General features: G+C 41.1%; 2 protein-coding genes across 3 annotated transcripts; one reads left to right on the forward strand and one right to left on the reverse strand.

Annotated features, from left to right (window-relative positions):
• Positions 1–6,430: 6,430 nt before the first annotated feature.
• On the forward strand, positions 6,431–8,052 carry irx7 (iroquois homeobox 7). Its single transcript, XM_018689982.2, has 2 exons — positions 6,431–6,723; positions 7,036–8,052. Exons 1-2 carry the CDS (start codon positions 6,505–6,507, stop codon positions 7,804–7,806), a joined length of 990 nt encoding a protein of 329 aa, XP_018545498.1. The 5' UTR covers positions 6,431–6,504; the 3' UTR covers positions 7,807–8,052.
• A 1,432-nt stretch (positions 8,053–9,484) lies between these two features.
• cd40 (CD40 molecule, TNF receptor superfamily member 5) lies at positions 9,485–14,851 on the reverse strand. Of its 2 annotated transcripts, none has more exons than XM_018689866.2 (9): positions 14,674–14,851; positions 14,042–14,123; positions 12,785–12,907; positions 12,541–12,687; positions 12,337–12,424; positions 11,513–11,571; positions 10,901–10,993; positions 10,766–10,782; positions 9,485–10,139 (listed from the first exon to the last, which is right to left on the reverse strand). In XM_018689866.2, exons 1-9 carry the CDS (start codon positions 14,734–14,736, stop codon positions 9,855–9,857), a joined length of 957 nt encoding a protein of 318 aa, XP_018545382.1. In that variant the 5' UTR covers positions 14,737–14,851; the 3' UTR covers positions 9,485–9,854. The 2 variants fall into 2 exon arrangements, with proteins under 2 accessions (XP_018545382.1, XP_018545316.1); XM_018689800.2 differs by having other exon boundaries at positions 10,760–10,782; positions 14,674–14,850.

The raw sequence follows: 14,851 nt of genomic DNA on the forward strand, positions 1-14,851 counted from the left end.
CCACTTGTTTTTTTAATGCCTGAGTTGTTCACTTTGAACTTTTGTGTCACTTTTGTCGTACGCCTGCTTCACATCGAACTGAGTGGCTCGGCTGCTCACGGCCCAGCTTCTCCTTATACCAAACAGAGAAGAACTTGTGATAATGCTTTTTTTTCTCTCACTTTCTATAGAATAACCAGAGTATTTTAAGCTGCCTTTGATCCTTCTTTAACTACCTGACTTTGTGGGCTACAGATGGAGTAAATATGGGCCCTGCTAACTCTCCATACGGCTTTAGACCTTAATTCCTGATTAGCTGAAAAGGGCAGCACTTGCTTTTGGGTCCTGGGTATCACACAACACAGAGGGGAACAGAGGCAAGTGTTTTTGTGCCTCATTTTTGAAGCGGGGATGTTGGGGGGATAAGAGGGAGTTTCTGTAATAGATACTTATCTTACTGCCCTCAAGCCCCTCAAACAAAGTCCCCCTCTGAAGAGATTATAACCCAGGGAGGGCACATTAACTCTAATCCGATGCTTTGAGGCCTCGCACCCCCATTCCTCCCTCTGCCCCACTTATTTCAACCCTTCTGTTGTTGGGGGGCTACCTTGTATCTGGTGCATGTATGAGTAAGGCCTGTGGCTACACACAAGGTTTGTGTGTGTGTGTGTGTGTGTGTGTGTGTGTTTGTGTGTGAGTTGGAGGGTGGGGGGGTGGAGCGACTGTTTCAATAGCACGCTGACTCTAATGAAAAGCATTGAGGGGTGCATACTGCTGTGTAACTGATTCCTCTCTCTGAAGAGATTAGGCGCTACATTGTTGGTTCGGTTGCTCATTTCCATGAGAGCACAGCCTCCCACCAGCGGCTGCTTGGCTTTGTTATTTTGAGTTGGAAAACACAGAGCCCAATGTCCCTGGCTTCCTTGTTACCATTGTTTCACAAATAGGGCAAAATGTAGATGTCACGTCACAGATGCCCAATAACCTCATTAGCTGCTCTCTGTGAGGCTATAGAAAAAATAATAGATGCATGAACTTCAGTTTGTTCATTTTCTGCATTAAACTGAGATAACACTACTCTTAAAACCTTTTATCCCAAATAAACTGAAAAATATTAATAAAATAAATTAAAATATTTTTCATTTAACCTTGTCCCTTTTTGCTTTTGCTCTATGAAAACAGACTTTGCTCTTTGCCACTGTTACATCTCACTTAAATAAGAGGAAAATGGCATCCTTGGTTTTTTTTATATGCTACAAAAGTGCAGGATGAACTTGTAACTGAGGTGGAGAAACAAGGTGCAGTGAGCTGGCAATAATAATGGGGTAAAAAGGCAACTCATAAGTAGTATAAAATCTTTTAATAAATGCCTTATGACACACTGTAAGCTCATGCTTATTAATGTATTAATCAAAAAAGGAAAGTAAATTATGTCTGCATAGCAGAAGATGTAGTTGTCGATACCTTAACGAACACTTAAAATGCTCTTACAGCTGCATACAACTACACTATAGTGTGTGATAAAACGTTCATGAAATGTTTGTATACTGCTTATAAATCTTACACTGAGAGACTTGAAGTAAAGTGTTACTGGTAAGAAACTGAACTGTGTTTATTTATTTCCAGATAGTACACAGATAGTACCCTGGTCAGGGAAAAACGACATCCCTGAAACTTGAAGCCAAGATGAAGAAAGAGATAAGTGAGCAGTGAGATAACAATGCTAATAAGGTTTTTAAAAAAACTAAATTGTATGAATACATCTAATTATTTCATATTGAAGTTTTTTGTTCTTGATGAAGACAGCCCCTCTTTGAAATAACCCTACACCGGCCTGCTGGGCAGGAAAAATGAGCATGAGAAACTTTCAACTGAGGGAGAAAAAACAGGGTCGAGCAAAATGACAATATAAATAGAATAAAAAGAAAACCTGCATTTTATTAGGGAGATAAATGACCAGTCAAGTCAATGTTACTCATAAATTGTATATTTGCCTCAATCTGTACAGCCTTGATCATTAGACAACTGATTCAGAGCAGGAAAGACTCTACAAACAAAACAAGTAAAACACTGGAGAAACATGAGAAAGATCAACAGAGGAGGGATTCCTCTTCCAGGACAAATGGACCTGCAATAGATCCTCTGTACAGGACAGAACTAAACACCAAAATTACAAGATGGAAAATCTTGTAAGAATTAAACTTTAAAAGTTTTTGATAAAATCTGTAACTTCCAGAGATAATCCAGGATGGCTCAGTGTCCCGAGCAGGAAGAAATGGCACTGTTGCCTTTTTTATGCTCATGCTCTGCATATGTTGAGAGGAAACCTGCAGCTGAACTGGAGAACCAGGGTGCAGCGACCTAACAAGCTCATCTGCAACAACGAGCACACCGGGGAGCTGCTCTGACCGGGCTCCAGCAAACTGGGCCAGGCCTCTAGCTGAGGGATCCTGGGGTCTCAGCACCCACCCACCGGGACCCGACACACGGACACCACCACCACCAGCAGCAGCAGCAGCAGCAGCAGCAGCAGCAGCTGTCACACCGGCCATCACAGCCTAACCAACGCTGCCTGTCACTCACCCAGTGGAGGGCCGTCAATCAGGCTGCACCCAGGAGGGAGCTGGGAGGCGGGCTGCTGCCCGGCACTAAACAAAGACATACTCACATTTGCAAGCGGTCTCAGCGCCACTACTATTTTGAAAGAATGATAGAGTGGTCCTGATAAGAGTAATGACAAAGGACAAAGAGTGTTAGGGGGTCTGGGAAGAGGGGGTCTGATAGTAAAGAGGTGGGAGAGCTTGATAACATTCACACTTTGCTTACATCTCTCCATTTGTGTTGGTGCCCCAGGAAAATCCCATTAGGGAGGAAAATTGGAAGCTCTGCTTGGAGACCATTATATACTGGTCGTCAATTGACAAGTTTCAGCTTTGTAGTTTATGTTTGTTGGTTATATTTAAATATTAAGAATAAAAAATGCACATTTTTCATCTTTTCATAGTCTGATTTACCTAAAAAAAATTATTCTCTCCCCTCCTCCAGCTCAGTTTGTATGAGTCCGCTTTCTCCTCTTTCAGTATCGAGTGCTGTAAAAGTAAACTAACAAGCACTAGGTGTTGAAGATTCTGTGTATTCTCTTTAGGCTTTTGTTGTCTTGTTCACACCTACCTATGAACTATTCTAATTGCATGTTTAGTCCCTTTGTCAGCTCGCAGGTAGGGGATGGCCTGCAACTGAGGTCACACCTAAACCTATTGTCCTGACCTGCTCATTAGCTCCCTTACACTGTCAATCTGCATTTTATCCAAAACCAGGGCCTCACTTAACCTAACAGTCTGTTTAGAGAGTTATAATGTGGGATATTCAGAGGATTTGTAGATAAAGGAAGATATAAAGTACAGTTTCAACACAGAGGAATGGCTCAGGTGTTATCAGAGATAAAGATAATTTCATCCTCTTTGCTATCTTGTCCTGTATCTCTTCAGGAGCTGAGGACAATCGTCTTCCATTTGGTCACTTTTCTCTCCTGTAAACGACTGACATCCTAATAGCAAACAGCGCAAACTCGACCCGTCAGAGCAGGACCAACACCTGCATTGTGACGGAGCTGGCAAAAGAGGAAGAGAATGAAAAGAAGTTCTACAAGAGGGACAAAAGCCGCTGCCCTGAGCTGTTTGTGTTGTGAGATGTAGACTACTGATGCCATAAGCCTTCTCCTCTTTGCACTCTAGTCAGCCCATTGTTGCTCTTGTACAAATTTGCTTTAGGCTCTGTGGACCCCACCCAAATGAATTCCTCCTTTCCCTCCACCTTTACCCCTATCTGTGGTCACCCACAGCATGCCTCTCTCTTTACGCTGTCCACAGATATGCAACACAATATTAGATATACCTTGTGGGAAAACACATTGCCATCATTAGTCATTTGGTCTATGAAATGTAAAGTGTAGAAAATGTCAATCACAACTTTGCACAGCACAAATTAACAACTTCATATCTCTGGTTTTGTTTGACCAAAAGTCCCAAACCCAAAGTTATACTATATATAAAAAATGACTGCTCTAAGTTGTAAATCATTTTCTGTCCAGCACCTAATCAACAAATCATTTCTTCTATTGCCAGAAACATTTCCTCCAGAAGCACTACAAAGGACTCTGACACTGAAATATACGACAGTATTCACACCAATAAAAAAACACTTAAGCTATGACTGGTAAATCCAGAATATACATGAAAAAAGACAAACACCTCAGGGTGGATCAGCTCTGAAGTCGCGTGGTTTTGTTGTCAGAAAGAACAGAAATCTGCGAGAGGAAAACATACTATTCATCAACAGTCATGGAGGAAGTATTCAGATCCTCGACTTAAGTAAAAGTATCAGTACCACATGGTAAAAATACTCCAGTACAAGTAAAAGTCCTTCTTTAAATCCTATAGAAGTATCAGCAGCAAAATATAGTATCAGAGTATCAAACTCATTGTGCAGAAGAAAGACTTCTATCAGTGTTATATTGTTATTCATTACATTATTGGATTTGTATACAGCTGTTAAATAAATTTAGTGGAGTCAAAAGTAGAATATTTACCACTGAAATGTTATGAAACAGACATATAAAGTAACAGAGGATGAAAATATAAGTACAATAATCTTAAAACTGTATTTAAGTAAAGTAATGAGTAAATATATTTATATTTACACTCATGTTTTCATTAATTTCTTCAGTGAAATAATGAACTCATGTTTGGCAGTAGAAACTGTTAACTGCACAGCTCTTTTTCTGTAAACATCAAAGTTAAGATCAAGGATTTTTCCAGATGATTAATTATTATTTGCGATATTTCAAATCACAGGACTGTTTTACCAGACTACAGCAGTTTCAGCTAGGTGTACTTAATTATGAAAAATATGAATGAAAAGACAGTATAAAGACAGTGGTATAAATTATATAGAGTCAAAATTTTAACATCAGCTTTAGAGAACACAGAACTACATGTGTGATTAACACATATCAGGCTAATGTGAATTCACTTGTATTATTATTATTATTAGACTTAATCAAAATAAGGAACAAGCTGCAAGAAACATACAGTTAAAACAACTGAAACAAAGATAAGAATCAGCAGTTTAAAATCACAGTATTATAAATGGGATATTTTTAAAAGAATCAGTCCTGGAACACTTCTCCTTTAATACTTTACTTACTATTATCTCCGCATAAAAGCACCACTACTATCACCAGCAACACCTCACTTCTTAATGCTGTTAATATAATAATCAAAACGATGTGAGATAAGAGAGGTGCGCTCCTTTGAACACAAACGCCGAGCTTAACTGTGGCTCTTTTGAAGGACGTGAGGAGGAGGGGGGGCAGTGGAATAAGAAGTGTAATCTTTCCCTCTTATCTCTAACAACCCCCCTCCACACACACACACATTAGCATCTGTTATCTCACAATTATCATATACATTAGTCAACACCTGTTTCACTTAACCTCGTTTAATTAGGGCCATTGAAACGCTGCCCTTCACTCAAAACAATGCCATCCGATGTGTAAAAGCACAGTTTGTTATGGTTTGGTCAATAAATTAACAAATAAAAAGGTATGGCTCTGAGGCTTGAGAGGCTGAATGACAACTGTTATATGCTTTATTCATTTTTATTAACCATCTAATGAAAGAACTAACGAGAATGGAGCAAATCATTCTTCGGTAACGCGTGCGTAAAAAGTATTTTCTTTTGTTTATTGGCGTGATTTAATGCCACTGAGGTCAATTCAATTCACAAAAGTACAGATCTGTAGGTGATGAAGTATCAGAAGCGACAGCAGCGACTGGCAGGATGTTGTTAACTGAATTCAGGTCGTTTTCTAATCTCACCGCGCTTAGTGTTCGTTACAGAAATCACATCAGAACTGTTGGAAGCGTCCTTTTAGTGAAACCAAATAAAATGAAAACTATAAAAAAAATACAAGTGTAAAAGATTATATGGTTCTTACGATTCTCGGCATTATTGTTTTAAATTCCGCAAAGTTTCAGTCTGCAAAAAAAAAAGTCAAACTTAGTGCTGCTGACAAAATTAACGAATATAATCACGGTGATACCTAAAAACTATTTTTATACCAAAAGTATGAGACGTTTCTTTGTTACGTGGAGCTGATGTTTAGGTCTATGAGTCTTTATTTACCTCCAAAGAAAAGGTTGCATTTGAATTGAAACTTCAGTTCTCTCCAGAAATCACTGTGTTGGGGTAAGTAGCACATATTTAGCCTCTCCACGAAAACGCTAAAAGGAACAGCGGAGGGCGTCTTTGATGGGATTTATTGTCAGTGAAAGCTGTAGGTCTTTTGAACGTAGCTGTCAGTCAATACCAGTGGGACCCCCTCCCACTCCCCCACCTTCTCTCCCTGCGTCCTCCTCCACCCTCTCCCGCCCCCCGCTCCCACACGCTGGCAGCTGGGTGTGTATAAATACATCCAGGAGGTTGGATCGCCACTCAAACCCGAAGAGCTGGGACGCAGGAAAGATGCCCGCATCGCAAACTGGATTTGGAAACTTCTTCTTGGAGAGGAACATCAGCATGCCGACTGGATATCAGATCCCGGTGCTGGGATGCCCACCGGGCGTGCAACAGCAGCAGGCTCAGCATCTGGCAGCGATGGCAGCTGGGGTTCCTATAACATACTCAGGACTACAGGGATACAACTTTATCCCATATCCGCACCACAGGCACATCGCACACATGGTGAGTTGATAATTCACAAAGTAATTTACTTATCACATCAACAGCTCATATTCTTCACGAGTAGTCACTGCGATCTACTTTTATCAGAAAGTGGGTGAACAAGGAGAAATGTCCAGAAACGCATCAACCTCTTAAAGACTTGGCTCACACACTGAGTTGAGGTTCTGTCAGTCAACACAGACTGTTCCCTCTCGGTCTATAAATCACTCACTGGCTTGTGATCTCTGGGTTGATGGTCGACAACTCCGTGCGTAATTGCGCACAAGCGAAATCTCTTGGCTCGTCCTTACACTTCCTCTCTTTATTTTTCAGAACAACGGTTTCGACTTGAAGGCCGCCTCTCCCTATCATCACGCGCTCCTGGCTCGCGGGGGGGCTTTCTACCCGCCCTACCGCCCGGGAGCAGCCGAGGATCCCGGTAGGGTCACCAAGGTGGCCACTCGAGAGAGCACCGGGGCACTCAAGGCCTGGCTGAACGAGCACCTGAAGAACCCGTATCCGACCAAGGGCGAGAAAATCATGCTCGCCATCATCACCAAGATGAGCCTCACGCAGGTCTCCACCTGGTTCGCCAACGCGAGGCGACGCCTGAAGAAGGAGAACAGGGTCAGCTGGGCGTCTAAGGGGAAGTCAGATGAGGAGGACGAGGAGCAGGAGGGGGAGAGCGACGACGACGACGACAGCCCCCTGCAGAAATGTCACCTGGATGAGCGGGACGAGGCAGAGCCTCAAAGTGACCGCGCAGGCACCGATGAGCGCGTCCAGAGCGCGTTGGAAAGCTCGGCACCTGTGGATGCGCGTCTGGAGATGCCGCAGCAGCAGCAGAGCCACGAGCAGGAAGACAGGGAGCTTGCACTTGTCAAGAAAAGTGACTCTGACCACACACCGTCCGCTTTGGAAAGTAAAGAAAACATCTCCAGTCAAAAACCCAAAATCTGGTCTTTGGCAGAAACCGCCACCTCAGAGACTGTGAAGAAACCTCTGGACCATATTTATCACCCGGCTGGAAAACTGTGGGCTGACTGGGCTTCAAGAACCGGACTGTTTGTTCCCTCGTCTTACACCACTCATGAAATTGTCTAAGCGGGTATTTAGACAGAAACTAAACTAGAGACATTCTCCACATCTTTTGCACTTTAATCGTTCAGACCTCAGGGATTTCCTGAAGTTTGCAATGAAATGAATGAAAATCTGTTCTGAGACCAAAGACTAACAATGTTGTGTTATTGTAAATAAATGTAGATGTATTTTTCCACCCACAGCCTGTAAATTATGTTTCCTTTGTCGAATTATGAAGAAATATTTTTGCTTAAATAAACTCCAGCTTCTAGCGAAATTCTGAGTCTTCTACTGCTTCTGTATTTGATTTATAAATTATAATAGTAATAAGGGCCTTGTACAGAGGGTAACATTTTCTTCAATATTAAGTTAAATTCTCATGTAAAACTAAACAAAGAACTTGGCTTATCCATGTTAATTTGATGAGTCAAAGAGAGTAATGGCCTTACTTTGCATATCAAACCCAAGTCTAGTCGATCTTCCCAAACAGGTTTTTGGTTGAGTAACACACAAACATTAACCTTTGAAAAAATTTGGACCTCAGAGAGAGAGAGAGGGAGAAAAATCAGATTTTTAAATTCCTGTGTGAGTGCAAACTGGTGTTAGATGCTCCTTTTAACCATTTCCCATCTTCTAAAGATTAGGTGTTAGTAATGTTTAAGATCTACCAAAAGGATTCCTCGCCATCAATCACCAAGGTTTCCATGTAAATTCAAAGGGCTGTACCTCCATTAATCCTGGGATAATGAGAAAGCTCTTGGGAGCAGCAGGCTTGCAGTGCAGTTGTCTTCTGGCCTCACCTCTCCATGCAAATCCCTACAAACAGGAGCACACACAGAGCAGATTAGCTTCTGCCTGAAGCCATTTTTCTCACAGAAAATAGATGAAAACAAAGGAATAGAGTCTTGAAACTATAAAATGTTAGAGTGACTGCGTCTCAGGCTACTTAATAACACTTTTCAACTCGTTACATCTTCAGTTTCAGTCTTGAAGTAGGAAGTTTCAGCAGTGGAGCACCGTGGAGACGCTTCTCCATGAGCTGAACTTCCAATAGTGAACCTATAGCACCCCCGTGAGGAAGCCGAGAGTAACTGCAGCTCGGTTCATTTCATTAGACCACGGGGTTTCCAGCTATGGGTAGGAATTGTAGGGGAAAACACAGGTGTCCGCAGGTGTTACAAAAACACCAGTGTTAGTCACTGTAGTTGGGCCCGTTTATCAAAGCGGAAATGTGCTTTAAAAGCGTTCAGCGACTAATTTTCGCACTTTGAGTCAAAAACAGGGACGTGACACACGTATGTTTTGATTCAGTGTGACTTACACTTTCCCAAGTTTCGATATCCATTGTGGATAAACGTCCATTAATCCGCTCAGAAACCAGAGAAAATAGACGCTCCGCAAAACTCCAGAACTTCCTTGAAAATCTTCCCGTTTTTACGTCTTCGTCGGTATTTAAGCAATTCAGTGACACCTGTCAGTGTATTCATAGGAAAAATGCAAACAGGAACTGCTTGTAGCAAATTCGGCGTACTTTTAATGGTGCCAGTCCACCAAAATGCTCACTGAATCCACAGCAACAGTATCACTTCCTGTTTACACCCCCCAAAGCTTTATGGGTACTGATTTTGTTTGACGTGGGGGTCGCGGTGCAACTAGATGGATATACGGAACAACAGTAGGAAAAATAAACACAGGTTAAAAATTACAGTTGAATAAAATTTAATGCAAAAGCTTTTAAATTACATGCTGTTAATGTACAGCAGTCACACAGTTTTGTAGCATGTTCACGTTTAAAAAAAATCTTGTGTACAGGGTAAACATTAAGTTGCTGATTAAATCAAAATACAATATAAACACACACTAAAACCAACAATGTACAAAAATGCTATCAACAAAGTAATTTAGTACGCCACACTATTCTAATATTGTTGCACTACAACTACATAATTTCAGCACATTTTCAATCTTAATGTTCACACTTAGGGACATTATATACATGTTTATGTGCAAGTGAAATATGAGACACAAGTTCATAATTACATAATGTTCAGAATGAGGCTTTTGGGTTATTTTCAGTCTGTGTATGTCTGCGTTTGTGATTCCTGTCTGGAGAGGATATCTGCTTTCCCGTTCTCCTGTACCACATAGTTTCCATTGTCAGTGATAATAACTCCCGCGGACAACTCTGTGCTTAGCTCGTCCTCGTTCTCCTCCGGCGTCCGTGAAGCACCCTCCTCTTGTGTGGACGGCTGTTCAGGAATTGTGAGCTCTTTTTCAGTTTCTTCCTGGGTCACCATTAGTGTGTTGGCTTCTCCCGGTAGCTCCTGTTTGTCCGCACGACATGCCTCCACACAGCCCTGCAGAGAGCAAAAACTGTTTTAAAATGTAGGAATATGGAGTATTACAGTTTCAGATGAGAAAGTTACAACAGTTAAACAGTATGGCATACCCAATAGATCCTGAGTTAAATGTTATTTAAAGAAATAGTTTGGTATTTTTGGGAAGATCGATACCACTCCCATGTCTGTAAGCCAAATGTGAGGTTAGAGCCAGGTTTTGATTAGCATAGCTTAGCATAAAGACTGTAAACAGCTGGACTGAAAGGTAACCCATCTCATTGTTTTACAGTTTAGTATTTGTATGGAATAAATAAGGGAGTGAAAACATGTAGCTGGTAGGTAAATTTCGTTACATTTCAGCCTCTGTTTCCAGTCTTTCTGCTAAATTAAGCTAATCACCCACTGACTGTAGCTTCATATTTAGCATATAAAGGTTTTTTTGCAAGAAGACAGACTTCGATCTACTATCCCTCAAAGCATGCAAAGCAAAAAGACACTAAAGTGGCAAAGTAATATGATTTCCAACATGATCATTCCCAGTAAATTGTCTTTTTAGTCTGAATGTTAACATTAGTACTTGGTTACTTAAGAATGTGTTATGCATGAGTCAACAAAGCAACAAAGAAAATCACATTTACCTTTACCTTTCTCCTTGCATCTCCTGGTTTACCCAACACAAAAGGAAGAAGAGACAAGACAACATGAGTACGTTAAGTGAATTACTGAAACTGTAACTCATTAAATATGTTAGAAATGATAACATTTACAGCTCAGCGTACCTTTGCACAGATAGACTACGAATGCAACTGTAATTGTTAAAGCAATTAAAAGACAAACGACGATCAGAGCCAAGTGCTGCCGTAACTGTATTTCTGCAAGAAAAGACAAAGACAGTGAATAATTAAAACATATTTGATCCTCCCAGTAACTAACACACATTCACAGTTTATTATCTCCAATAATAAATGATCATTAGATCATTTGAGAGGAATATGGGAATTTATTTAGACAAATACAGAACTCTCAGAAAATGCCCTGTACGACAGGAATCAGACGCCTCAAAACTTTCATATGTGCCACATATTTGCATTTCAGCAGAGGAAGCACGAAATAAAAGGGAAGAGGAAGATGATCTTAAGTCCATACTTTACTTTTTGGTTCAATTCTTTAGCCATCATATCAAGCACACTATACACACATAGATGTAGTATAAATAGTGTGTAGGTGAAAGCTGTTAATCCCACAGACAAAACCACAGACCAACATAGATTTATGAGATGTATTGTCTCAGTTTCATTTTTAGGAAGACGCCACCTCTAACCACACAGCTGCACTGCATTAGAGATTCAAGTGAGAAACTTTTATGATTCATCTTCCTACACAGAACTTACCACAGACGGTGTCAGATGTGTCTGTCCCTTTGACTTTAACGGTATATCCATCTGCACATCTGAAAGAGAAAACGTCTCAGTCTTAACAGGACAGTTTTTGGTTTCAAAGCACTTTAGTGTTAAATTAGTATAAATGTAACACATAATTTTGGTTCCCATAGTTGAATCATTTAGTGACCCCTCATGGCCTGTATTGAAACATTTCTCGTCTCATTTGTTTAAATGTCCAATGACAATTTTGCAGCTGCGTTGCATTACATGAAAAGCTAAAAAAAGACAGCTGCTAAACTGCTGTCAGAACTTTCTCAGAAACAGCAATAAATGTAAATGTATTTCATCCCATCCATGACAGAGACCTGAGCATGCTTTCAAACAACATGTGGCACCCACAACTTTTCGACATCAGGACTGAGGGGTCCTTTTCAAGCACACTGACACCTTACGTGAACCAGTGCCACTCCAAAAACACAAACAAATCTCAATACTATGGCCCCTTTTCACCATATTATGCTCTTGTACTGACACGTTTTGGCAAACAAGCCTTGTTGACCACACCATGAGACTGATACCAGACATTTATACACTTGTATACACTGATGTGCTAATTAAGGAAATGAGAATTGTATCAATCTACTCATCTAACTCATGAGAGCTTAAACAAGCATATTTCTACAAACTATTTCCTTTGACAAAGACCAATCACACGACAAAAGCGAAACAGGAAAACTGAGGCCATAGTAATGTAATATTGTCCTTTTGTGGTGTGTTTTCACAGTGCTGCCACCTCAGTTCATATGAAAATACTTAGGAGTTCCTTTACTCACTCTGTTAATTTCTGACAGGTGCTGTTCTCTGAATTTGAAAACCAGCCATTGGGACATTTCCAACACACTCTGTCGTCTGTGTGATTGCCTGAAAACAAAGTGTGAGACCCAAAAAATGATTCATCACCTTGCAAAAACAAATCTGACCACTCCTTATGTTCAGTGTAAAATGATGCTTTGCGGCATCAAGAAGATGTGTCGTACCTTCGAAACGAACACCCTCTCCTGGTTTACAGGTTGTGTGTGCCACACAGATTATACAAGTCTGACTGGAGCAGTGGAATCCGTTCTCACACTTGCAGGTGGTTCGTTCCTTCTTGCTCTGATGGACAGGCTTCTCAAAGCCGCTATCTGAAGGAAGAAGGGACAGAAGTTGTATGTTATGCTACACTCAACGACAGTCTATCAATATATGTAGCAGAACAGTTGTTGTGTAACTTGTTCTTACTTTTGTCGCAGTACGGCTGAAGCTGACACTTGGATTCAAATGTGTATTTATCCTGATATTCGTTCTCCTTACACTCTTGGCACTGAGGTTCCTGACAAGAGCCGATGTTCGACATGCTGGTACCTGGAAAACACAGAGACGCCTCATGTTAAAGCATGTGTATTATTTACATCAGGTGTATGTAGCAGAGGGGAACATGTGACTTAAAGGACAAGTTTAACACTGTGGGGAATTCACTTTCTTCCTGAGATGTTTCTCCTGTTGGATGAAAAGCTGATACCACTCTCATTTTACACAGATACCGACGTTAAGAAGACCCTTGATTTCGCTGCCTTTGCTTGTTTGCATAAAGCACACAAAGCGTGTGTGATTTTTATACAGCATGCCGACATTGTGGAATCAGAGGCATGAGGTGTAACACGGCAGAGACAGCTGGTGTTTGTCCCACTGTGCCGACTGTCCCTTTTATACAGACGTCGAGTCCGCTCTGCTGCCAGCTTAAACGTAGAACAACAACGACCCTCCCATTCCACCTTTGTACCTTTTATACAGAACAGCCCAGCACTCCCATCTTGAACAGGCTGTTTAAAAGGGGATATAGTGTAAACTCATTGAATTGTTAAGAGTTATGAAACTGCTGCCATCATAACCTCCCAATCAGAAGTCCAAAACCCAAACATATTCAGTTCTTAATCAGTGAAAATGAGCAAATCCTCTCATTTGAGAAACTGTAGCCAGAGAGTGTTTGCATGAAAAATGTCTTTATATTGTACTGTACTGTTTTCTGTTGAATAACTAATTAATCAAGTAACTGATACAGCTCTGCCCGGCTGTAGCTTCATGCTGTATTTACCAGACAGATTTGAGAGTGGTATCAGTCTTCTCAGTGTGCTCCTTTAAAGTGATTTAGGATGGACAAAGTGAAAGAGAATCCAGTGAAGGAAAAGAGGCAAATTGAAAGCAAAAGTAGCTGTTTCTAGCACCAGTATTGATGCTGTTTGAGAACCTTGAAATGTGCTGCTTTTTGCTGTTTTTCTCCTCCATAAACTGTGCATTTGTTTACTTTAAGCACACAGCTGCCGGAGGGAATTCACTACATTTACACAAAGATATCAGTGACTACCAGTTGTTCACATTTAGTCTTTTATGGAGCCAATTTTCACCAGCTTTCATAGCAAGTGAACAACCAACATATCAGGAGTAATGTGTTCATAAATACTTTCATCATGATGCAGCAGAGGAAATAACTTCACCAACCTGGAGGACACATTTTGCAGCATTCGCCATTCTTCGCATACTGAGTTAGTGGGTCACAGTTGAGCTCAGCGGAGGCTGTCGCCTGCAAAACAACAAGTGTGAAACTACTGTAACTAACAATTGGTTGTGGGCTTTGTAGTGAGATGGTGGAGTTTCAGTGCGACCATGACAGTTGGGTTCACTTCCTCAGGCCTGGCTGAGAGAGGGGAGTGGCGGAAAGTACCCAGCATTTGGCAAACGGTTCAGTCTGAAACTCATTACCAGCAGATGCACGTCGTTTCTTTCATTTCTTTGACACTTCCTTGTTAATAAAGTTATTATTTTTGCGTGTTAGGATTCAGACAAATTCACGCGCTTTCACTACAAACCCTAATCTAACGCGGATGGACGGTAAATGAAAGTGAAAGTGACTCAGGGTGTAACCGCGCAATAATATGCGCAGTTTCTAACACCGAATAAAACTACACATCTGAGTAAAAGACGAACAGAATAAACGTGAAGCCTTGATGATACAAATACACAAACAGATACCAGAACAGCATTAATAACACTGTATACACTGAGCTACGTACAGTTACCACAGGTCAAAATCAATCATTTCTACGACGCAGTACAGTAATAAGCTTCCTCACCGTTAACACGAACATCATCAGCAGTAGACGCATTGTAGTGGCTCCTGTTATAAGACCCCACATGTTGTTGTTGCTCTCTGGATCCACACAGCCGCACTTTCTTACTTTCTTTCTTCCTTCCTCTCTTTCTTCTTTGCAGCAGCTGCTCGCTCCACGTCTTAAACATAGAGGGCGGAGC

The sequence above is a fragment of the Lates calcarifer genome, linkage group LG6 (assembly GCF_001640805.2).
Source record: "Lates calcarifer isolate ASB-BC8 linkage group LG6, TLL_Latcal_v3, whole genome shotgun sequence".
Lineage (NCBI taxonomy): Eukaryota > Metazoa > Chordata > Actinopteri > Centropomidae > Lates > Lates calcarifer.